This window comes from Zingiber officinale, chromosome 8B, assembly GCF_018446385.1.
Source record: "Zingiber officinale cultivar Zhangliang chromosome 8B, Zo_v1.1, whole genome shotgun sequence".
Classification (NCBI taxonomy): Eukaryota; Viridiplantae; Streptophyta; class Magnoliopsida; order Zingiberales; family Zingiberaceae; genus Zingiber; species Zingiber officinale.
The window spans coordinates 103,510,554-103,534,347 of record NC_056001.1 but is presented as its reverse complement, the minus strand read 5'-3'; the positions used below and the strand labels follow the sequence as shown (position 1 = coordinate 103,534,347).

The window sequence follows — 23,794 nt, the reverse complement described above, 5'->3', positions numbered from 1 at the left end:
GGTAAGAACAAGTATAAGGCTGCTCAAGTAATTTGTGAAGATCTTGTGAATGTTGAGTTATTGTTCAGTTTGGATCCCTCTGAAGTTGAAGATTTTATACTCAGTTGTGTGGAATAATATGTTTGTGATGTCGTTGGATTTGATGAATACTTTTTTACTTCTATCATTTTTGATATTGTGATAGATGTTTTGATTATGCAAGACTGTTGACAGAGTTGTTGCCACCGTATTACGTTTTTTTAATAAAATTGTTCAGTTCATGACTCTATGTGATTATTTTTATATTTTACTTATAAGGGTAAAATGAGAATTTTGATCGATTCTCATTCCATAATTTAAGCCAAACCAAGCAACATTAAAGGGAATAATATTCATTCCAGTATGTATACCAAGCACCATCAATCTAGTAATCATTTCCTTTGTCATTAACCCCTCAATCAAAATCCATTATCATTCTCATTGTTAAATATATACCAAACGCCCCCTAAGGGAATCTTTGGTTGATGGAATTGGGTAAAAGGAATGAAATGATAGAAGATAGTGTTTGGATTATAAATTTAGAAATGACAATTTAGAAATTATTTTTAAATTTATGAAAATCAACCAAACTCATATAACTAAGTATAGTTTATTCTCATTTCTCATTCTCATTCTCATTCGACCTCATTATCAAACTCATACTCATTATCATTCTCATCATTTGACCAAACACCACCTAAGAATTACCCTTTAATATTTAATAGCATCAAAATCATACCCATCATTTAACTAAACGTCACCTAAAAATTACCTTTTAATATTTAATAACATCAAAATAACACAACGCCTCCATTTTATTCCTTTGAAATTACCATTCAAATTATGATAAATGTCGTCTATGATAAAAGATAAATGCAAATCAATTCATATGATATAAACAAAAACAGATAAAAAAATATACAAAAAACATTATATTCATTTTGGAAAGCATTCAGCAAGTATCGTATGCACCTAAAAGACTAAGAAAAATAAACTACAAGATGAACACTTTACGAACAAGTGCGGCAGTTGAATAAAGACCTACTACCAGTTCGACAACATTCAGTAAGACACAAACTGTACTGGAAGTATCAAAAACCAAAGTGCGCAACCTCTTCATCTTCACCTTCATCTTCCTCTGTCTCTTCCTCAGAGAATCTAATATCCTCCAACTCCTCTTCCTCATCCTCCTCCTCTTCCTCATCCTCCATCTTAAGAGATCCTTTGTCTTTTAGACCAGTGTTAAGTACGACTGTTTGCCCTTTAGATTTCTCCATGTCTTTGGGAGTCTCTCCATGTTTTCCTTCCTGCGGTTAGTTTCTAGACGCTGTTTCTCGGCCCTTCTCTTGTCGAGGTCAGCTCTGTATAGAAAATGGAATAAATCCCAATAATAATTGAAGTCGATTTTAGTAGGCGGATTTATGATGTTGGAGTGGGAATGAAATTTGTTTCATTCTCATTCTTTGCGGTAAAAGGTGAATATGCTCGTTCCCAGCGCCCCCGCCAATCCGTCCCAAGGCCAATACGGAGAATGTAAATCACGGGCGGCTACTAGCCTTTGGAATAGTGACTAGCACATAAAGGAGGTATTTACCTCGGCTTTGTAGAGATTCAAACCCCAGACCTCATTGTGGCAACACCTCATGTGCTAGCCACTAGACCTATCCGAGGGGACTCATTCTAAACCCTAAGACCCATTCGAACCCCAGACCTCATTCTCATTCTTGATGCTTGGTAAATGAGAATAAGAATCAAAATATAAATTTGATAGCCCTAATTTCATAACCCACCCACTCCTAGGTTATTGTTAAACTCATTCCTCCTTATTCATTTGGTTTTTTTTTTCACGACCCAACCCCTCTCCTCCGAGCCTTTTTCTTCTATTCTTTTTTTTTTTCTTTTACTTTGCGTGTTTCATCTCAGTGTCTATCTTCCTCGCTCGTTGTCACGTCTTTGCTTCCCCGCTCGCTGGCCCACCCGCGACTGCTACCCCGGCTGCTCGCCCGATCACCGGTGCTTCTTCTTCCCCGACCCCACCCGCGATTCATTTTCCTCGACCCCGCCCGTGGCTCTGCTTCCCCGGTCGGTCGCCCGCGCTTCTTCTTCCCCAACCCCGCCCGTGGCTCTGCTTCCCCCCCCCCTTCTCCTCCCTCCCCTACTCGGCCGCCAACACCTCTTCCTCTCGGCCACCCCTGGTAAGTTGTGACAGACGATTTCTTTATGTGTACGTATCAATAAAATTAATTGTGTAACTTGTCGTATGTAAAATGTGAATGTATTTTAATTCTGTATGCATCAGTAAAATGTGAACACAATCAAATGTAACTTGTCATAGTAAATTAATTAACATGGCATTAATTAACTGCTAAAGCATACATATTTTCTTTAATCATATAAAAAATTAAAATGGAGTGGCCATGCGAAATCTATTCATCAGGTTTTGTCTTCTATTAATCTATGGCGATGAATTAATATTTCACAGTACTTGCTTATTCCTAATACTTGCTTATTCCTAATAAACTAATGGGCAAGAGGGTATCTTCTCTTTATTCGATTTCTAACATCTGTGCAAAATGTCGATTTTGACTTCAAATTACTCAGTGCATAGGTTGAGGGATTTATGCAAACTGTTAGCTCATAATTTGAGTCAATGTCACCTTGGGTTCAAGGTAAATCTTCAAAAATGCCACAAGTTCTTGAGATGTTGGATAAATATGATTTTGTTGGTAAAAACAAGTATAAGGTTGCTCAAGTAATTTGTGAAGATCTTGTGAAGGTTGAGTTATTGTTCAGTTTGGATCCCTCTGAAGTTGAAGATTTTATACTCAGTTGCTTGGAATAATATGTTTGTGATGTCGTTGGATTTGATGAATACTTTTTTGCTTCTATCATTTTTGATATTGTGATAGATGTTTTGATTATGTAAAACCGTTGACAGAGTTGTGTTTTTTTAATAAAATTGTTCAGTTCATGACTCTATGTGATTATTTTTATATTTTACTTATAAGGGTAAAATGAGAATTTTGGTCGATTCTCATTCCATAATTTAAGTCAAACCAAGCAACATTAATGGGAATAATATTCATTCCAGTATGTATACCAAGCACCATCAATCCAGTAATCATTCCCATTATCATTAACCCCTCAATCAAAATCCATTATCATTTTCATTGCCAAATATATATCAAACGCCCGTTAAGGGAATCTTTGATTGATGAATTTGGGCACAAGGGAGTGAAATGATAGAAGATAGTGTTTGAATTATGAATTTAGAAATGATAATTTAGAAATAATTTTTAAATTTATGAGAATCAACCAAACTCATATAACTAAGTATATTTTATTCTCATTCTCATTCCACCTCATTATCAAACTCATACTCATAGTCATTCTCGTCATTTAACCAAACACCGCCTAAGAATTACCCTTTAATATTTAATAGCATCAAAATCATTCCCATCATTTAACTAAACGCCACCTAAAAATTACCTTTTAATATTTAATAACATCAAAATAACAGAACGCTTCCATTTTATTCTTTTGAAATTACCATTCAAATTATGATAAATGTCGTCTATGATAAAAGATAAATGCAAATCAATTCATATGATATAAACAAAAACAGATAAAAACATATACAAAAAAACATTATATTCATTTTGGAAAGCATTCAGCAAGTCTCGTATGCACCTAAAAGACTAAGAAAAATAAACTACAAGATGAACACTTTACGAACAAGTGCAGCAGTTGAATAAAGACCTACTACCAGTTCGACAACATTCAGTAAGACACAAACTGTACTGGAAGTATCAAAAACCAAAGTGCGCAACCTCTTCATCTTCACCATCATCTTCCTCTGTCTCTTCCTCAGAGAATCTAATATCCTCCAACTCCTCTTCCTCTTCCTCTTCCTCTTCCTCCTCCTCTTCCTCCATCTTAAGAGATCCTTTGTCTTTTAGACCAGTGTTAAGTACGACTGTTTGCCCTTTAGATTTCTCCATGTCTTTGCGTAGTCTCTCCATGTTTTCCTTCGTGCGGTCAGTTTCTAGACGCTGTTTCTCGGCCCTTCTCTTGTCGAGGTCAGCTCTGTATAGAAAATGGAATAAATTTCAATAATAATTGAAGTCGATTTTAGAACAAAATAAGTTCGGTGGTTGGTTGTTACTTGTAGTTCTCCATGTATTCTTTAACACTTGATTCAATTGCAGTGAAAAAGGCTTCCATTCCATCACCAGAAACTGCTGAAACTCCCACGGAGTGCATATTTTTGTAAAACTCTTCGAGCGCCAGAGCAAGACTTCTTGCTAAAGTTGATGTGTAGGATGAATCAGTGTCCAATGCTGCCTGAAATGCTTCAAAATCCTGCATCCACTGATACCAGAACAATGAACTGTAAATTGTGAAGAAAAAGAAATTATGAGGTACATGCAAATTAATATGTAGCCTAGGTTAAGTTTATTACGCAAAGGTTAAGTGAAAGGGAAATCAGTGATTTCCTCAATCTTCTGAGTGATTTCAGCAAAAAAAAAAAAAAAAAAAAAAAACACTTTACTATCGGCCTCTGCTGTGGGAGAACACAAACTATGAAGAAGGTAACGTCACAAATTTGGTGTCATCTTGTTTTTAAGTTGGAGCATGGATTCCAATGAAACAAGAAAAGATAGACACGATCCTCTTTAGTCTCAGGAAAGAGACATCAACCCTCTGTTTGGGAGGAGGTGAGGGAAGGGGAAGGGGAGGGTAACTAAAGGGAAGGGGTACTCCAAACCTTGTTTGGAAGGGAGTGAGCTAAGGAAAGAAAGGTAAGGAAGGGTAAGCTTTAACCTTCCTTACCCATGACATGGAGGATTTTCTTGCACCCCAAGGGTAAGGGGAATCAAAAAAAATTATCTCAATTTTATCCCTGTTTCATAATATTAATTCCCTTCCTCTCGCCTTCCTTCTCTTCCTCCTCCCGTAGGCCCTCACTTCACCTTCCCCTCTGTCTCAATCTCCCCCAATCGACATGGCCTCTGCCATGCTCTTCTCCGCATGAGATCAATTTGATGACTCAGCAAAAGAGGGCCTTCTCCGGCAGCAGAAGCGGCGGCGGCGGCGGAGGCTGAGCCACTAGGAACAGCAGCCAAAGCACCGGAGCCTCCTGCAACACCACTCCGGTTTCCCCAGACAACATTGCTTCATCCAATTAAAATATTACTTAGTTTATATTAGATTTTGATGTAAATTAAGTACTCTTGTTACTCAAATTTCTATCCAAACCAGTCCAGTGAAACAAGATGTTTAATTTTCATGCCGATAGTACAGGCACAAGGTCCTGAGGACATTTACAAGGAGGGAATTTGAGAGGAGTTGGGGAAAGATCAGGGAGGAGAAGAGAAGAGAAGAGAAGAGAAGAGCGGGAAAATATAACCTTATCTTGTCAATGAGAATACATTTGTAGTTTTATATATTTAACCTTCATTACCCTTCCTTCCTCCCAAACAAGGTAATATATATTACGTTAATGAACCTTTCCTCCCTCCCTCCCAAACAAAGGGAAACATAGATACTTTATTTCCCCTCCCTTCCCCTTCCGTTAATAAACCTTCCCTCACCCCCATCCAAACAGAGGCTAACTGTGTTCAGTTTGGAGAAAACTTAAAATGGCGAAATAGTTGGTTTGACTGAGTTGGAGGACTTGACTTAAGGCTTCCCAAAAGTATCTTTAAATTGAAAGTACCATGTGGATTTAAAAGTTTGGGAAGATCAAGGAATATTTTTATGGATTGTAAAGTTTAAAAAAGGCAAGAATATAGTTTAAATGACTTTTTCTTACATGCCAAAAGAGAAGACACACCAAAGACAGTTATTAGTGAAGTAGGATGGCTATCTCAAAAATAAAATCGCAATGAGTAAAGCTGAGACAACTAAACAATAACAGAGACAGACAAAGCAGACTTCTTCTCTCACTCTCTCAGATCTATTCAGACCTATTTGCTTGATGTTCTGATCTCCTTGTCTACCTTGTATTCGTTTCAAGCAACTTATCATAAAATTTTTACAGCAGCAAGTGTAACTTCCCACATTCAAAGCTCTTTACTTCATCTCTTAATTTCATTAGACCCATATTTTATTCTTTGCCATGTCTAAAGAATTTGAGATTCTAAATTTCCAAATTAGATGGATAATTTCAAAATTAGTAAATGAGTATGAGATTCTTTACCATGTCTGTTTTTTACAGAATTAACTAATTCAATGGATAATTCTGACATGATTTATAATATAGAAAATGTTCCACTATGGACTTACAACACAAAGACAATAATAGATAAGCACATATACGAGCCAGTGACAAGGTTATGATTTATACAAATGTCTTGTCTATAATGTAAACACAAGAAGTAAGCACATCAGTATTTATTCAAAAAGGTTAAGACACTTGCTATTGTCAACATGAAGAAGTATGCATCATGTTTAACAAAATCTAGAGGGCAGAATAATTCTGAGGAGACGAGGTAAGTTTGTTGTTTGATAGGTAGTGATCAGAGTAGCCGATATGCATTTGTGTTTTTGGTTCTCTACTAGTTAAGAATGCTAAATACATTCAAGAGCATGCCAGTCAAGCTAATATCTTCAGGATGACAAAAAAATAATATGAAAAACAAGGAAGAAGTAACGGAGTAGGAACTAGAATACCTCCAACGCAAATCCATGTTTAGCCACATCAATCTTGTTAAAAGTCAGTACTAAAGGCAGCCTCGTTTTGTAGAGTATGCTACAAGCATATAGCATATTGCTCATAAAAGTAACTGGATTTGAAGAGCGAGGTGTATCCATAACATAAGCAATTATCGTGGGAAATGTCGAAGCAAAGGCTTCAGTAATTATTGCTCCAGAAGCTGACCAAGTAAAAATTTCAATCTGGCCAGGTGTATCCACCAAAACATAGTCAAGCTGATCAGCCCGTCTTTCTATGACTGATATTACCTACAAAACACACGACGTGGAATGATTGAGACTAAACTATCTCATTGCCAAAAAGAGGCTATGATTTGTTAATCCATGAAACTAGAAACATCTGAAGGAAAACCGAAACTTTTACAAAACTAGATGCTCACAACTTAGAAGAACAGAAAAATATTCAACCTCATCGAACTTTGTTGCAAAGAGATTCAGTGATGTCATAATTCCACCATTAGGGCCAAGATTGTACTCCTTCATTACTTCCTTGTAGCGAACAGTGTCCCTAATGTCAATATTTGCACCAAAAGGAAGGGTCATCACAGCCGGGTCAAGGTTCAACACATAGCCTCGAATGTTCGAAGCCTGAGTGTGGCAGACCAATCTGTGGAGAAATGTAGTCTTACCGCTCCCTACAAAAATGGGAAACCACTGCTGCAATTACAAACTTGGAGGAAAAAAAAAGAAGATAACAATTCTATAACATACCTGCCATTCCAACAAGGATGATGATAACAGGTTTCCTTTTGAACGTAATACTTGATGAATCAGATATCTGCAAGCCCTTGATCGAGTCTGAGAGATCATCCTTCGCCTTTCCCTTTCGAATTGGCAAACAGGCATGAGGGACAGGGACTAAAAAAAACGATCACCAATAGAAAAAATAAGAGATAATTAACTGTTTCCAACCTTATCAGCAACTGGTTCTTTCGAATCTATGAGCATCTGTATGCTCGAATTGGGGTTCGGATCCACATCCATGATATGCCACCGGGGTACTAAATTGCCTCGAGCAAATAAGTCGGTGCAGGAGGGAGGTAAGGACGACGCCGATACGTTCTCCGGAGAACGACGGTGAAGCAAATGGGTATGGACGCTCGCGATAGTGTGCTACGAATAAAGACTTCGGGACTAGGGTTTTTGACAAGTACCTGTTCGCGATACGTTCGTCGTGCTTTTCGGGAGAGGAGAGGAAGACGTGGTATGAGACGGTGAAGCTCGGCTATAACGGAGGGGGCGGCCGACCCGTCTGTAGCGGCGTAGTGGCGGAGCTCGACCAAGGCGGGTGCAGAGGTAGGGCAATAAGCTTCGGCGGCGTAGCTTTGATGGATCTGCTGCGCGGCGGTCGGGGCGGCGGTGGTGAGGAGAGAAGGAAGTTTAGGGTTCAGGAAACTGTAGGGAAATGATTAAAAAGAAAAAGAAAAAGTTTTTTTAGTCAATATGAATGCTCACAATTTGATAAATATTGTCAGAACGTGCCCGTCTTTAAAATAGTTATTCGGATTAAAACTTTAATAAATGTTGTTTGATTCACCGATTTAAGTAGCTTTTAAATAGCCAAAATTCTCACGGATCGGTAGTATTGGTATATGGGTGGTTACTTAGCTTTTATATATTGGCATCAACCGATTAATTCACCATTGATATAAAATATTATATTGGATGATTAATCTTATTTGAATAAAGGATTATTATACTAGAATAAATATTTTTCATGATTTAAAAAGATAAATTACTTTTCCCCCTCCCATCTGACAGCACCCCCCTCCCCCTCTCCTCTCTCTCCCTTCCAAATGACACTTCTATCCTCCTCTTTTTTTTTCATTTTAATTTAATTTAATTTTTTTAATTAATTTTATTTATTATTTTTTCTCATCAGTACTTATATATTTTTAAATTTTATTTAGTTTTATTTTTTTAATCAATTGTATTTATTATTTTTATCAAATTTTTTTTATTCATTTTTATTTAATTTTATTTTTTAATCAATTTTATTTATTATTTTATTTTTTTTATTTTATTTAATTTTTATTTAGTTTTATTTTTAATCAATTTTATTTATTATTATTTTTATCAATTTTTTTATTTTATATCAAGGTACAATCTTGTACTGTATACATTTGGTGAGAATGTTGAGAGTTTTTTACTCATTTGCTATTAAGAACTCCTCCAATTTCAAACCAAGAACATCGAGAAATAGCTATTGTCCATATTGACAATCACTTCGTACAAATTTTGTTACACCCTCATTACCTTGTACCACCCATTCCAACATGGTGATGACAACATTCATCGAACAAAGCTAAAGGATGGATCACTCATTATAAGGCACATGTTCATTTGTGATACAAAATAATAAACACGTCACCATCAAACGTGTCGGGAGCATAATTTGAAGATAATATTAATTAAAAAATTTATTTTTATATATTTTTATGTATTTTTTTATGTATTAATACATGTACTCTTCATTTGAAAAAAATATTTATTCATAAGATATAAATGTGTTACTATTAATTATTAGTATTTTTATTAGTTTCATTTATATAATTTTTATTCTGATCAATATAAATATTTTTATACTTTTTAAATTTTTTACAAATAATAACTCCTAAAATTTACAATTTAAAAATAAATAAAAAAATTATAAACATATAATAAAATAATTATTAAAAAAAATAAAATTGATAAAAAAATGATTAAAAAAAAACCAATAACAAAAAAACAAAATTTAAAAAAAAACCGTGGACTTAAGAATAAGGGAAAAGAGAATAAGGGAAAAGGGTATAAAGGTAAACAATCAAGTGGGACCGGGAGGGGAGAGTGTAAGAGGGGTGGGAAAAGTAGTCCTCTTTAAAAAGTATGTTGATCCTGTCCGAACCAGGAGTCAACGGACGCTGGGGACGCGGCGTGCAACAAAACCGAGCCGGGGGGGGGGGGTGTCCCGGCGACGGCCCTCCGACGCTCAAGTTAGGCGAAGGAATAAGAAAGTGGCTTAGAAAATGTAGACTTCCCCCTCTCCGGTGAATAAGTGGAGGCCTTATATAGGCCTCTCGAAGGAGCCTGGGCACACCAATCGAAATTGGGCACACCAATCGAAGCAATCACCTGCTTTCGACCATGCCTAGGTATGGGCCTGTCAGAAGGGCATCCATAAGACCATACCGCTACTGTATCAACCTCTCCGTGATGTGATGGTGGGGCCTTTAATAGTGCAATCTTGCGTACAGTTTAATCATCATGCCTTTGCTGACATACCATATCCTGAGCAGAGCGAATAGGCCGCTCGGCTAAGCACTGTTCCCTCGTCGGCCACTCTGTCCTCGGCCGAGCGGACACCTCCGCTCGGCCACTCGGCTCCGGTTCTACTGCTTGGGCGTCGGAAACCCAAACCTTTGGCTGGGTAATCTCTGATTCCGCTCGGACGGGACCCCCTCTGTGGGTCCCCCATTCTTTCCGCCGGATCACTTGCCTCCCCTTCAAGTCTAGTCGAAGGAGGCAGTGAGTCCGACTGACTGGACTGTGTATCCGAGTGGGCGGTCGTCGCTTTATCGCTGCTGCTGATATCCCTTGAGCCGTTCGGCCCTTCGCTTTGTATGCCTTGGCGCTCAACGTGGATGTTTGCTTGTATAAATCCTCTCGAAAATCGCGCAAGTCTTTTTCATTAAGCCGAAGCATGCGCGGTATGGGCGCATTAATGGCGCCCGGTGATAGAGCGCCACGTGGCTCGTCTCTAGTGGCGGTGACGCTCCGTACGATGGGACGCCCTTTGTTTTGAAATGAACGGCTAGATGATGACCTTGTCTCTTGTGCCCTGCATCCGACGGACGAGGCTGAGCGGTCTCGTTTGTATAAAGCCCTCGTTCTTGCCGTCACGCCGCACTCTCTGTTTCATCGCGCGTCCTCTATCGAAGCTGTCTGCTGCTACCTTACTCCGGCGACTTCCCGTGCTTGCTTTCCGGCGGTTTTCGACTTCCTGGGGATTCTTTCCTTTGATCTTCCCTCAGTAAGCTTCTTCTCTCCTCTCGCTCCCTTGTTTCCGAGTATCGCTAGGCTTCCTTCCCTTCTTTAGTCATGGCGAGCACCTCTGCACCCGCTACCGCGGTTCACGGTCCGTGGTATATGAGTATGGAGAGTAGGTTCGATGAGGAGCGCACCCGGCGCCCTGTTAGGACCTTCGGGATCCCGAACGACTATGAAATAGTAGTAGCCGGCCCGACTGACCGGCCCCATAACCCGCCGACCGGTACCATTTGTTTTTTTCTGGACCAATTCCAGGGCGGCCTTAGATTTCCTACCCATCCATTTATTTTGGAAGTTTGTAATTATTTCCGCATCCCGCTCGGCCAACTTGTGCCGAATTCCTTTAGGCTACTGAGCGGGGTGGTCGTCCTTTTTAGGCTACATAGTATCCCACTCGACCCCGAAATATTTCACTACTTCTTCGACCCCAAACAATCCGAGTTGGGTACTTTTATTTTCCAAAGTAGAATAGGCTTCAAATTTTTTGAGAACATGCCGACCTCCAACAAGCACTGGAAGGAGTTCTTCTTCTATATACGGCTTCCCGAGCGTCCAGCATTCCGAACCAAATGGCAGACCGCTGTGCCGACCCAGCCAGAGCTCGGCAAATTCAGAAGCAATCCGGCCTACCTTCATGCGGCAAACTGCTTATCCGGTCAGCGGTATAAAATCGACCAGCCGCTTCTCAAGGGGGTGCTGTACATTTTTGGACTATCTCCCGTTCGGGCCAATCTCCCCTACCGCATGGGTAAGGACTCTTTACTTCCTTCGCCTTTTGTGTCTAACTAATTTTAATTTCTTCTACTGCAGCTGAAGTCATGTGGCGCTCCAAGGCTCTGATCATTTGAAATTGAAGGTGGAAATTGGGCTACAAAAAGAACTTCGTGGCGGGTCTTATCCCACCGGCGGTGCGGAGAGGTGGGGCGATCCACAAGCGAAGTTACCCAATCCGCAGCGGAAGTTGAGGCGGATCTGTTCCTCTGCTCCAGTGGGGTCCCCAGTAGGGGATTCATCATTGGAGTTCGGAAAGCGTCGAAGAAACTCCGACCTTCCGAACCAAGAGGCGAACCACGGTAGCCGATCGAGATCGCCTCGCGGATCGCCGCGTCGCAGATCGGGACCCGTGACCTCGCCCACCGCTGACCCTCGGCTCTCCTCCACGGACTCGTCGTCGCTTACGACGGTTGGGCGAAACTTCGACCATAGGGGAGTCCTCGGGCCAGGCGACTGCGGCTGACGAAGGGCCGGCCGGCCACCCGACCATCAAGACTACCCTTCGATTCCCTTCGGAGGAATATTTATTGTCTGCCGATCGGCCATCAAGCCCCGTTCATGAAATAACCTTGACGGGTCCGCTCGCCAAACTTTTCGAGGACGCCCAGATTCGGGTGGCCCTTATGACGCCCAAACAGCTCGACGATAATCACATGTAGCAGGCCACTCAGGTAGGTTCATTTTTCTTCCTGTGCCATGCTACTGTTCGGTTCCTGATTTTATTATTTCACTTACAGCATTGGGCGGAGCACATCGCCACTAGTCATCGTTTGGCCGAGCTGGAGGATCTCATGGAAAAACTCCAAGTCTCGGGGGGTCCATCGGCCAAGCGGGAGAAACAAGCCTGCGAGGCCGAACAGAAGAAGGTCGCCGACCTTGCTACAGAGGTGGCTCGACTTGAAGGCTTGGTGAAGAAGCGCGACGAAGACGTGAAGCGCGCCAGCGGCCGGAAGAAGCGGGCGATCTCTGATCTGGACAAGATGAAAGTTGAAGTCCGAGCCCTAGATCAGCGATCTAAGGAGCTGGAAACCCAACTAACTGCCGAACGGGATGGGCGCTCAGCTGAACGCACTAAAGCGGAGGTGGACCAGAAAGTTCTCCAAGATTCACTAATTGCCTCCCGGGTGGCGTTCAGAAAGTACAAGGAAGAAGAGTCGATTCGTCTGGCCGCTGTTCGTCAAGATTACCTCCGCTCGGAGAGGTTTGGCACGAAATTTGGCGGCAGCGTCTCTTCAACCTTTGCCGAGGCCGTTAAGGTCACTATGGCCTACTTGAAGAAGGGTGGCCACCTTCCTGCGGGAATGCACATTCCCGCCTCCGATCTGGCGGTCATGATAGACGATATTCGGGACGGCTTCTTCAACTTCGAAGACCCCGAGTGAGGAGTGTTCCTTGTCTCTATCTTGTTTTTGCGTTTCTTACGCCGAGCGCAACTTTTTGTACTTGCCGTTCAGCATGCTTTCCTTTTAATGCAATTATGTCTTTGCTTGCGTCTTCCTGATCATTATCCATAATATTCTTCTGTTTGCTTAACGTTTATGCTTAGAGTTAGTCATGCTCTAAGTGTTCCCCGTCACGCGGCCAATCAGCTTAACCCATTAAACAAAGTCCGGGCGGGATGGCCTACTCGCTCTGCACGTATCTAGCCTGTGTGAACTCAACAAACGCCAAGTATCGAAGGACCAGCGCCCGAGCGGGCCTAAATGTTTTAATACTTGTGGTTTCCGCGGGTTCTTATTCTCTGGTATTCGTTCGTCCGCCCGGGGTATTTATAGTCGCCGGACCGACTCTCGATTTTTAACGATGGTGCTCGTCAGTCCCGGATTCCCGGCCGGAGGGTTTATAGACGCCGGACCGTCTCCCGGTTTCCCGGCCGGAGGGTTTATAGACGCCGGACCGTCTCTCGATTTTTAACGACGGAGCTCGTCGGCGAGGATATTTATAGCCGGCTCGTCTGTTTGTCCGAGCGGGCGGTCGTCTCCTTTCGCTGCTGCTGATATCCCTGAGCCGCTCGGCTCTCGATTTGTATGCCTTGGCGCTCAACGTGGATTTTGGCTCGTCTCCCGGTTTCCCGGCCGGAGGGTTTATAGACGCCGGACCGTCTCCCGGTTTCCCGGCCGGAGGGTTTATAGACGCCGGACCGTCTCCCGGTTTCCCGGCCGGAGGGTTTATAGACGCCGGACCGTCTCTCGATTTTTAACGACGGAGCTCGTCGGTCTTCTGCTCGGGGATTTATAGACGCCGGCTCGTCTCCCGGTTTCCCGGCCGGAGGGTTTATAGACGCCGGACCGTCTCCCGGTTTCCCGGCCGGAGGGTTTATAGACGCCGGACCGTCTCCCGGTTTCCCGGCCGGAGGGTTTATAGACGCCGGACCGTCTCTCGATTTTTAACGACGGAGCTCGTCGGTCTTCTGCCCGGACTTTTATAGGCGGCTCGTCTCCGGTTTCCGGTAGGAGGGTTTATAGGCCGGACCGTTTCCCGTTTCCGGAGGGTTTATAGGCGGACCGTCTCCGGTTTCCGTAGGAGGGTTTATAGGCCGGACCGTCTCGATTTTTACAGAGCTCGTCGGTCTTCTCGAGGATTTATAGGCGGCTCGTCTCCGGTTTCCGTAGGAGGGTTTATAGACGCCGGACCGTCTCCCGGTTTCCCGGCCGGAGGGTTTATAGACGCCGGACCGTCTCTCGATTTTTAACGACGGAGCTCGTCGGTCTTCTGCTCGGGGATTTATAGACGCCGGCTCGTCTCCCGGTTTCCCGGCCGGAGGGTTTATAGACGCCGGACCGTCTCCCGGCCGAGCGGCTCGGGGGCCTTCGGATAACCAGCCGTTCGGCTATGAACCCAGAATGCCTTGGGAATAATTTGTTTCTTGCGATAAAAGGAGTACAGTTATCTTGAATTTACACAAAATAGAGCAAAAGTGCACCTCTCACCCAGCTCTATATGGCTGAAGGTGATTTGCACTCCATGGCCGATCCAGCATCCGACCTTCCGCATCCTTGAGGTAATAAGCGCCCGAACGGAGCTTCTCGACCACTTCAAAGGGTCCTGTCCAGGGAGCTTCCAACTTGCCGACATCTCCGACCGGCTTAACTTTCTTCCAAACTAGGTCTCCTACTTGAAAGGCTCTGGGGATAACGCGACGGTTGTAGCTCTGTTTCATACGTTGTCGGTACGCCATCAGCCGGACGAACGCTTTAGCTCTTTCCTCTTCGACCAAGTCTAGCTCCATGCTCCTCCGTTCGGCGTTATCTTCATCATAATTTTGTACCCGAACGGACTCCACAACTTGATCGGGATGATGCCGCCTCCATATACAAGTGAAATGGAGTGGCGCCTTCCCTCCTTTGGTGTCGTCGGAGAGCCCATAAGGCCGTGACTCGTCTGCCATTGCCTCCTTCGTGGTCGAGCGAACGTAAAATTCGAGGATCTCTCGGTTGGTTACCTCGGCTTGGCCGTTACTTCGGGGTATGCCACCGATGTGAAGTCTTGCTGATGCCATAACTTTCGCACCACTCCCGAGCTTCAGTGAATTGGCGTCCGTTGTCGGAGACGAGTCGTCTTGGGATGCCAAAGCGGATGATATTTTGCCATATGAACTTTTAACCATCTGCTCGGATATTTTGCAAGTGGCTCGGCTACCCATTTGGAGAAGTAGTCGACCACCACTAAGAACTTCCGTTGCCCGGTAGCCATGGGGAAGGGTCCCGATGTCCATCCCCATTGGTCGAACGGGCAGAGGCCACGATTGATGCTTTCATCTCATCTGCCGGTCGGTGGGACATCTTGTGATACCTCCAGGATAGACAATTTACAACGATCCGGGCGGCATCCTTTTGAAGTGTTGGCCAAAAATACCCGGCTAGCAAAATCTTCACGGTTAACGACCGTTCGCCTGGATGTCTACCGCACGAACCTTGGTGCACTTCTCGAAGGATGTACTCGGCATCTTCCCAGCTGACGCATTTTAGGAGCGGACGGGAGAAGGCCTTCTTATAGAGTTGATCTCCTACGAGGGTGAACCGACTAGCCCTTCTCTTCAGTAAGTGAGCTTCTTCCCGGTCGGATGGGATAGCTCCCGAGCGCAAAAACTCCACAATAGTTGTCCTCCAGTCGCTCGGGTATGTGATGCCCTCCATCCGATCGACATGTGCTACTAAAGATACTTGCTCGATCGGCTTCTGAGGGCCGACCGGGGATAACGCGCTTGCCAGCTTGGCAAATTCATCCGCCACTTGATTCTCCGCCCGGGGGATCTTCTAAATAATCACCTCCCTAAAGTTGAGCTTAAGTTTTTCAATAGCCTCCACGTAGAGCTTGAGTCTTGTACTATTTATCTCGAAAATCCGCGAGATTTGCTGAGCAACCAACTGGGAATCTGAATAGAGGATGACCCGGCCAGCTCCAACGTGCCGAACGGCCTGCAATCCAGCAATAAGGACTTCATATTCTGCTTCGTTGTTGGTCGCTCGGTAATCTAGCCGGACGGAGAGCTGCACCCGCTCTCCTTGAGGGGACAGCAAAACTATGCCAATTCCGCTCCCATGTTTAGTGGACGATCCATCCACGAACACTTTCCACACAGCCTCGGGTTCCGGGCCCTGCATCTCCGTCACAAAATCGGCTAAGGCTTGTGCCTTGATAGCCGAGCGGGGTTGATATTGGATATCAAATTCGCTTAGCTCGGTTGTCCATTTGATGAGCCGTCCGGAAGCTTCTAGATTTAAAAGCACTCGCCCCAACGGGCTATTGGTCTTGACGATAATCGTGTGCGCCAGGAAATAAGGACGAAGCCTCCGAGCGGCAAGGATCAAAGCAAAGGCCAACTTCTCGAGTCCGGTGTAGCGGGTTTCAACATCTTTCAAGATATGACTAAGGAAATATACAGGTTGCTCCTCGCCTCCCGATCGGACTAACGCTGATCCCACTGCCTGCTCGGTTGAGGATAAATAAATGTGCAACGGTTCGCCGACAGCTGGCTTGGCCAGCACAGGTAGGGAATTTAAGTACGTCTTCAGTTCTTCAAAGGCCCGATCGCAGTCTTCATTCCATTGGAACTTTGTAGCTTTGCGGAGGATTTTGAAGAACGGAAGGCTCCGGTCGGCAGTCTTGGAGATGAAGCGTGATAACGCTGTAATCCGACCGGTCAGCCTCTGTACTTCCCTCATGTTTCTGGGCGGTGGCATGTCCTGAAGAGCCTTCACCTTGCTAGGATTAGCTTCAATACCCCGTTCGGTCACAATATAGCCCAAGAAACGTCCTCCTTTGGCGCCGAACAAACACTTATGAGGATTTAGCTTGACCCCATATTTTCTGAGTGTACGGAAGGTTTCTTCCATATCTTTGCATAAAGTGGCCGCTCGGAAGGATTTGATGAGGATGTCATCTACATAGACCTCCAGGTTGTGTCCGATTTGCTCGCGGAAGACCCTATTCATCAATCTTTGATATGTTGCTCCGGCATTCTTCAGTCCGAACGGCATCACCGTATAGCAATACGTCCCGTCCGGTGTAACGAAGCTAACCTTTTCCTGATCCTCCGGGGCGAGCGGCACTTGATGATAGCCTTGGTAGGCGTCCAGCATACATATAAGCTCGCATCCGACTGTAGAATCTACGAGCTGGTCGATTCGGGGCAGAGGGTAGAGCAAGCTTTGTTCAGATCTCTGAAGTCGATGCACACCCTCCATTTGTTGCCCGGCTTGGAGACGAGCACCACATTTGCTAACCAGCTTGGGAATTGAACTTCCCGTATGTGGCCGGCCTCTAAGAGCCTTTCTACCTCCGCTCGAATGATAATATTCTGCTCGGTGCTGAAATCTCTTCTCCTTTATTTTACTGGCCGAGCGTTCGGCCGGACGTGAAGCTTATGTTGGGCTATGCTGGGGGAGACACCGGGCAACTCATGCGTCGAGCAGGCGAAGACGTCATAATTCATCTGGAGGCATTTGACCACCTCTTCTTTCTGTTCGTCCTCCAGGTCGGCGGCAATAAAGGTTGTAGCCTCCGAGCGGCTCGGATGGATCTGAACCTCCTCCCTTTCATCATAAATTAAAGCAGGGGGCTTCTCGGTTATGGCGTGTACCTCGATCCGTGGAGCCTTTCGCGCGGCGCTGGATTCGGCTCGGACCATTTCCACATAGCATTTCCGAGCGGCTAACTGATCTCCTCGTACTTCACCGACTTTGTCCTCGACCGGGAATTTGATCTTCTGGTGGAACGTCGACACAGCAGCTCGGAATTCGCTTAACGCTGGTCGCCCCAGTATCACGTTGTAGGATGAAGGGAGTCGACCACCACAAAGTTTGTTGTCCTCGTTCTCCGGGCGGTTCTTCCCATAAGGAGATAGCCAGTCTTACCTGTCCGACCGGAAGAACCTCATTGGCCGTAAACCCGTAGAGGGGGGTTGTCATGGGCAGCAGCTCGGCTTGATCGATTTGTAGTTGATCAAAGGCCTTTCTGAAGATGATGTTGACCGAGCTGCCAGTGTCAATGAAGATACGGTGGATGGTGTAGTTGGCTATCACCGCTTTGATGATGAGGGCATCATCATGCGGCACTTCAACTCCCTCAAGATCCTTGGGCCCGAAACTGATCTCGGGTCCGCTCGCCCTTTCTTGGATGCACCCTACCTCATGGATTCTGAGCTGCCGAGCGCTCACTTTTCTCGCTCTGTGTGAATCTCCTCCAGTCGGCCCACCCGCAATAATATTAATTTCTCCCCGGGAGGTGTTGTTTCTGTTCTCCTCTTCCCGAGCGGACTGCTTAGGTTGCTCATTGGACCTTCGCGAGCGATCTTCATGCCTTGGAGGGAAACGCTGTTCGGGAGCTCTCCTATATGTTCGCCGACCAGACTCTTGATGCCGCTGCCGGCGGTCGGGTGAAGGCGATCGACGAGGGCCACCCCGTCGTACGGGATGGGTGATTGAAGGCAGGCCTCGACAGTCGCGGGTGTTGTGGGAGTCAGTATTATGAAAAGAGCAAAACATCGGGGTCCATACCCTCTTTTTCTTCATCCTTGCCCGCTCGGCCGCTACCTCTTGGACCACCGGGGACTTCGCATGATGCGCCCGGGATGCCTCAACTCTTGGTCCTCTTGGTGGCTGATGGGCAGCGGGCTGCTTCCGTTCGGCTTGGGCCGGACGTTCGTCATGAGTTCCCTTTCGTCGGGCAGCCTCCGCCTCTTCCACATTTATATACTCATTCGCCCGGTGTAGCATGTGGTCGTAGTCTCTGGGCGGTTTGCGAATGAGCGCGCGGAAGAAGTCCCCCTCCACGAGGCCTTGCGTGAATGCGTTTACCATTGTCTCCGAGGTGGCCGTGGGGATGTCCATCGCTACTTGATTAAATCGCTGTATATACGCCCGGAGAGATTCTCTTGGTTCTTGTTTGATGGTGAACAGGCTGACGCTTGTCCTTTGATAACGTCGGATGCTCGCAAAGTGATGAAGAAATGCCGTTCGAAACTCCTGGAAGCTAGTTATAGAGCCGTCCGGCAGCCTCCGAAACCACCTATGTGCCGACTCCGATAGAGTGGTAAGAAATACCCGGCACTTTACGCCATCGGAGTACTGATGCAAGGTGGCGATGCTGTCGAACTTCCCCAAATGATCGTCGGGGTCGGTCGTCCCATTGTAAGCGCCGATCGGCAGTGGTGTATAGTATTTTGGTAACGGATCCCGATGTATGGCATCAGAGAACTGTCGATGAACCTGCTCAGGTGGTGCGTCCGCTCGGGGAGCTTTGCCCTTCCTATGATCCCGACCGGGAGGCTCATCGGATGAAGATCCTTGCTCCCCTTGAGCGGGAACCCTCCTGTTGAAACATATTCCGAGCGGTCTGCTTGCGCCGCCCGGCCTGCTGAAGCCGAGGTTGTTTGCTGTTGCGCTAGCTTAGCCTGTGCTTTCTCCTTTTGTTGCGCCACTATCTTGGCTGCCCTCGCCTCGACTATAGCGTCAAACTCTTCTTGTGAGAGTGCCACGGTATGTAGTCTTCCAGCCTCGTCCATTGCCTCTGCTCAGATGCAGGTGCGTTCCCACAGACGGCGCCAAATTGATCCTGTCCGAACCAGGAGTCAACGGACGCTGGGGATGTGCAACAAAACCGAGCCGGGGGGGGGTGTCCTGGCGACGGCCCTCCGACGCTCAAGTTAGGCGAAGGAATAAGAAAGTGGCTTAGAAAATGTAGACTTCCCCCTCTCCGGTGAAGAAGTGGAGGCCTTATATAGGCCTCTCGAAGGAGCCTGGGCACACCAATCGAAGCAATCACCTGCTTTCGACCATGCCTAGGTATGGGCCTGTCAGAAGGGCATCCATAAGACCATACCGCTACTGTATCAACCTCTCCGTGATGTGATGGTGGGGCCTTTAATAGTGTAATCTTGCGTAGAGTCTAATCATCATGCCTTTGCTGACATACCATATCCTGAGCCGAGCGAATAGGCCGCTCGGCTAAGCACTGTTCCCTCGCCACGATTCCGGCCGAGCAGACACCTCTGCTCGGCCACTCTGTCCTCGGCCGAGCGGACACCTCCGCTCGGCCACTCGGCTCCGGTTCTACTGCTTGGGCGTCGGAAACCCAAACCTTTGGCTGGGTAATCTCTGATTCCGCTCGGACGGGACCCCCTCTGTGGGTCCCCCATTCTTTCCGCCGGATCATATGTGATACGTGGTGAAAGTTGATTAGTTCATTTTCAACGTCTCCGATAATTAAATAGAAATAATAATAATAATAATAATAATAATAATAATAATAATAATAATAATGGGAAAGAAGTTTGCAAGCTAAAATAAAAAAAATCTTATAATTATGGTTATAATTTTAATTTCATAGTGATAAAATTTAAAAGTAATAGTAGATAAATTAATTTATACATGAAATAATATTGTTTTATAAAAACAAATAGTTTCTGGTCATTAAAAACACTAATTAATTTTAATTTTTATAGAAATATGTTTAAGTATAAAACTAATACTAAATCATTTTATTTAGGTTTTCATTAATTAGGATGGCATGATTACTTCATTAGAGTATCCACATCAATTTTTCTATTAATATATCTAAAATTTAGGGTAAACGACACACTTTATTAAATTTTACTACATACTATCAAATACCTTAAAATTCTTCATTAATTATCATTATGATGACTCTTCGAATTCTCCATTAATTTTCATGATTATGGCTATTCGAACTCTCTCTTCTTTGTATCAAATAAATCCATATTAAAAAGGCTAGGTGAAATGCTATCTATATACCATTACAACTTAGCACATGAAGTAACACTGGCATAGCTAAAATAAGTCCAAGTTACATAAAAGGATTAACACATAACTTATTATGTTATCAAGATAAAACCAAAAGAAATATAGGCATAAAATTTTAACATATGACTCACTAAGTCATCTTGATAGAAATCAAGAAAAATATAGATATAACTAGAATATAACACATAAAATTAATATGAGACTCATAAATTCTCATGATGAAGAGCATAGAAGAAACATATGAGTAACTAGACCCAACATTCGAAATCCCTAAGATCTAAACATACACATTGTTGGTGCAACCTTAGGTCAAGGTTGACCTGGTTGACCCGACTCGAGTTGACCTGACTCGAGTTGTATTTTGATGTTTGACGAGACGAGGAAAGACGAGAATAAGAAAAGTTGTATTCTGATGTTTGACAAGAATACAAACTTGGGAGATTAAGGGTGCAACATTTGGTCAAGGTTGACCCGACTTGAGTTGACCTGATTCGGTAAAGTCCAAGTATGGAGACTTGGCACGGAAAAGTCCAAGCAGGGAGCTTGGCACGGGTAAAGTCCAAGTATGGAGGCTTGGCACGGGAAAAGTCCAAGTATGGAGACTTGGCACGGAAAAGTCCAAGCAGGGAGCTTGGCACGGGAGAAGTCCAAGTATGGAAGCTTGGCATGCGAAGTCGGAGAGAGCTCGGTAGCTCGTTCTCCGGACTAGGTCAGAGAGGGCTCGGTAGCTCGTTCTCTGGACCGAACGAAGTCGGAGAGGGCTCGGTAGCTCGTTCTCCGGACTAGGTCAGAGAGGGCTCGGTAGCTCGTTCTCTGGACCAGACGAAGTCGGAGAGGACTCGGTAGCTCGTTCTCCGGACTAGGTCAGAGAGGGCTCGGTAGCTCGTTCTCTGGACCGGACGAAGTCGGAGAGGGCTCGGTAGCTCGTTCTCCGGACTAGGTCAGAGAGGGATCGGTAGCTTGTTCTCTGGACCGGACGTGAAAGTCGGAGAGGGCTCGGTAGCTCGTTCCCCGGACTAGGTCAGAGAGGGCTCGGTAGCTCGTTCTCTGGACCGGATGTGAAAGTCGGAGAGGGCTCGGTAGCTCGTTCTCTAGACTAGGTCAGAGAGGGCTCGGTAGCTCGTTCTCTAGACCAGGAAGGCCTTAGTGTTTAGGGCTGGGAAGCTCTAAGGCATTGATCGGTCTGGTGACCGATCCAGTGATACTTGGACTTATAGGATCGGTCTGGTGACCGATCAGTAACCAAACAGAAGGCTACTGATCGTCTTCTGATCGGTCCAGGGACCGATCATGAGGTTCTCTGATCGGTCCAGGGACCGATCAGGAGGTTCCCTGAACGGTCCAGGGACCGATCAGGTTAGTAGCAGGAGCTACTGCTTGTCTTCTGATCGTCTTCTTGATGCTTGGTAAATGGGAATAAGAATCAAAATATAAATTTGATAGCCCTAATTTCATAACCCACCCACTCCTAGGTTATTGTTAAACTCATTCCTCCTTATTCATTTGGTTTTTTTTTCACGGCCCATCCCCCCTCCTCCGAACCTTTTTCTTCTTTTCTTTTTCTTTTTCTTTTTTACTTTGCGTGTTTCATCTCAGTGCCTTTCTTCCTCGCTCGTTGTCGCGTCTTTGCTTCCCCGCTCGCCGGTCCACCCGCGACTGCTTCCCCGGCTGCTCGCCCGATCACCGGTGCTTCTTCTTCCCCGACCCCACCCGCGATTCTTTTTCCCCGACCCCCCCCCCCCCCGTGGCCCCGCTTCCCCCGTCGATCTCCCGCTTCTTCTTCCTGATCGCCTGCTTCTCCCCCCCCTCTCCTCCTCCTCCTCCTCCCTACTCGGCCGCCAACGCCTCTTCCTCTCGGCCACCCCTGGTAAGTTGTGACAGGCAATTTCTTTATGTGTACGTATCAATAAAATTAATTGTGTAACTTGTCGTATGTAAAATGTGAATGCATTTTAATTCTGTATGCATCAGTGAATGTGAACACAATCAAATGTAACTTGTCATAGTAAATTAATTAACATGTCATTAATTAACTGCTAAACCATATGTATTTTCTTTAATCATATAAAAAATTAAAGTGGAGAGGTCATGCGAAGTCTATTCATCAGGTTTTGTTTAGATCAAGAGCTTGCTGCTTCTATTAATCTATGGTGATGAATTAATATTTCACAGTACTTGCTTATTCTTAATGAACCAATGGGCAAGAGAGTCTCTTTTCTTTATTTGATTTCTAATTACCTTTGTGAAACAGATCATTCCATCTGTGCAAAATGTCGATTCTGACTTCAAGTTACTCAGTGCATAGGTTGAGGGATTTATGTAAATTATTAGCTCACAATTTGAGTCAATGTCACCTTGGGTTCAAGGTAAATCCTCAAAAATGCCACAAGTTCTTGAGATGTTGGATAAGTATGATTTCGTTGGTAAGAACAAGTATAAGGCTGCTCAAGTAATTTGTGAAGATCTTGTGAATGTTGAGTTATTGTTCAGTTTGGATCCCTCTGAAGTTGAAGATTTTATACTCAGTTGTGTGGAATAATATGTTTGTGATGTCGTTGGATTTGATGAATACTTTTTTACTTCTATCATTTTGATATTGTGATAGATGTTTTGATTATGCAAGGCTATGACGAGTTGTTGCCACAATATTACGTTTTTAATAAAATTGTTCGGTTCATGACTCTATGTGATTATTTTATATTTTACTAGGGTAAAATGAGAATTTTGATCGATTCTCATTCCATAATTTAAGCCAAACCAAGCAACATTAAAGGGAATAATATTCATTCCAGTATGTATACCAAGCACCATCAATCTAGTAATCATTTCCTTTGTCATTAACCCCTCAATCAAAATCCATTATCATTCTCATTGTTAAATATATACCAAACGCCCCCTAAGGGAATCTTTGGTTGATGGAATTGGGTAAAAGGAATGAAATGATAGAAGATAGTGTTTGGATTATAAATTTAGAAATGACAATTTAGAAATTATTT

General features: G+C 44.5%; 1 protein-coding gene across 1 annotated transcript; it reads right to left on the bottom strand.

Moving 5' to 3' along the window:
* Window positions 1-3,652: 3,652 nt before the first annotated feature.
* On the bottom strand, window positions 3,653-8,154 carry LOC122016236 (GPN-loop GTPase QQT2-like). Its single transcript, XM_042573471.1, has 7 exons — window positions 7,890-8,154; window positions 7,648-7,797; window positions 7,447-7,558; window positions 7,144-7,370; window positions 6,694-6,984; window positions 4,184-4,389; window positions 3,653-4,104 (listed from the first exon to the last, which is right to left on the bottom strand). Exons 2-7 carry the CDS (start codon window positions 7,717-7,719, stop codon window positions 3,828-3,830), a joined length of 1,185 nt encoding a protein of 394 aa, XP_042429405.1. The 5' UTR covers window positions 7,720-7,797; window positions 7,890-8,154; the 3' UTR covers window positions 3,653-3,827.
* Between the last annotated feature and the right edge of the window lie 15,640 nt (window positions 8,155-23,794).

What these genes read in the sequence shown, in the direction of transcription:
- LOC122016236 (XM_042573471.1), bottom strand. Translation starts at nt 7,719, where the DNA reads ATGGATGTGGATCCGAACCCCAATTCGAGCATACAGATGCTCATAGAT. An exon ending in CATCCTTGTTGGAATGGCAG is followed by an intron (nt 7,371 to 7,446) that starts GTATGTTATAGA and finishes CCATTTTTGTAG; the next exon opens with GGAGCGGTAAGACTACATTT. An exon ending in TTGCAACAAAGTTCGATGAG is followed by an intron (nt 6,985 to 7,143) that starts GTTGAATATTTT and finishes TGTGTTTTGTAG; the next exon opens with GTAATATCAGTCATAGAAAG.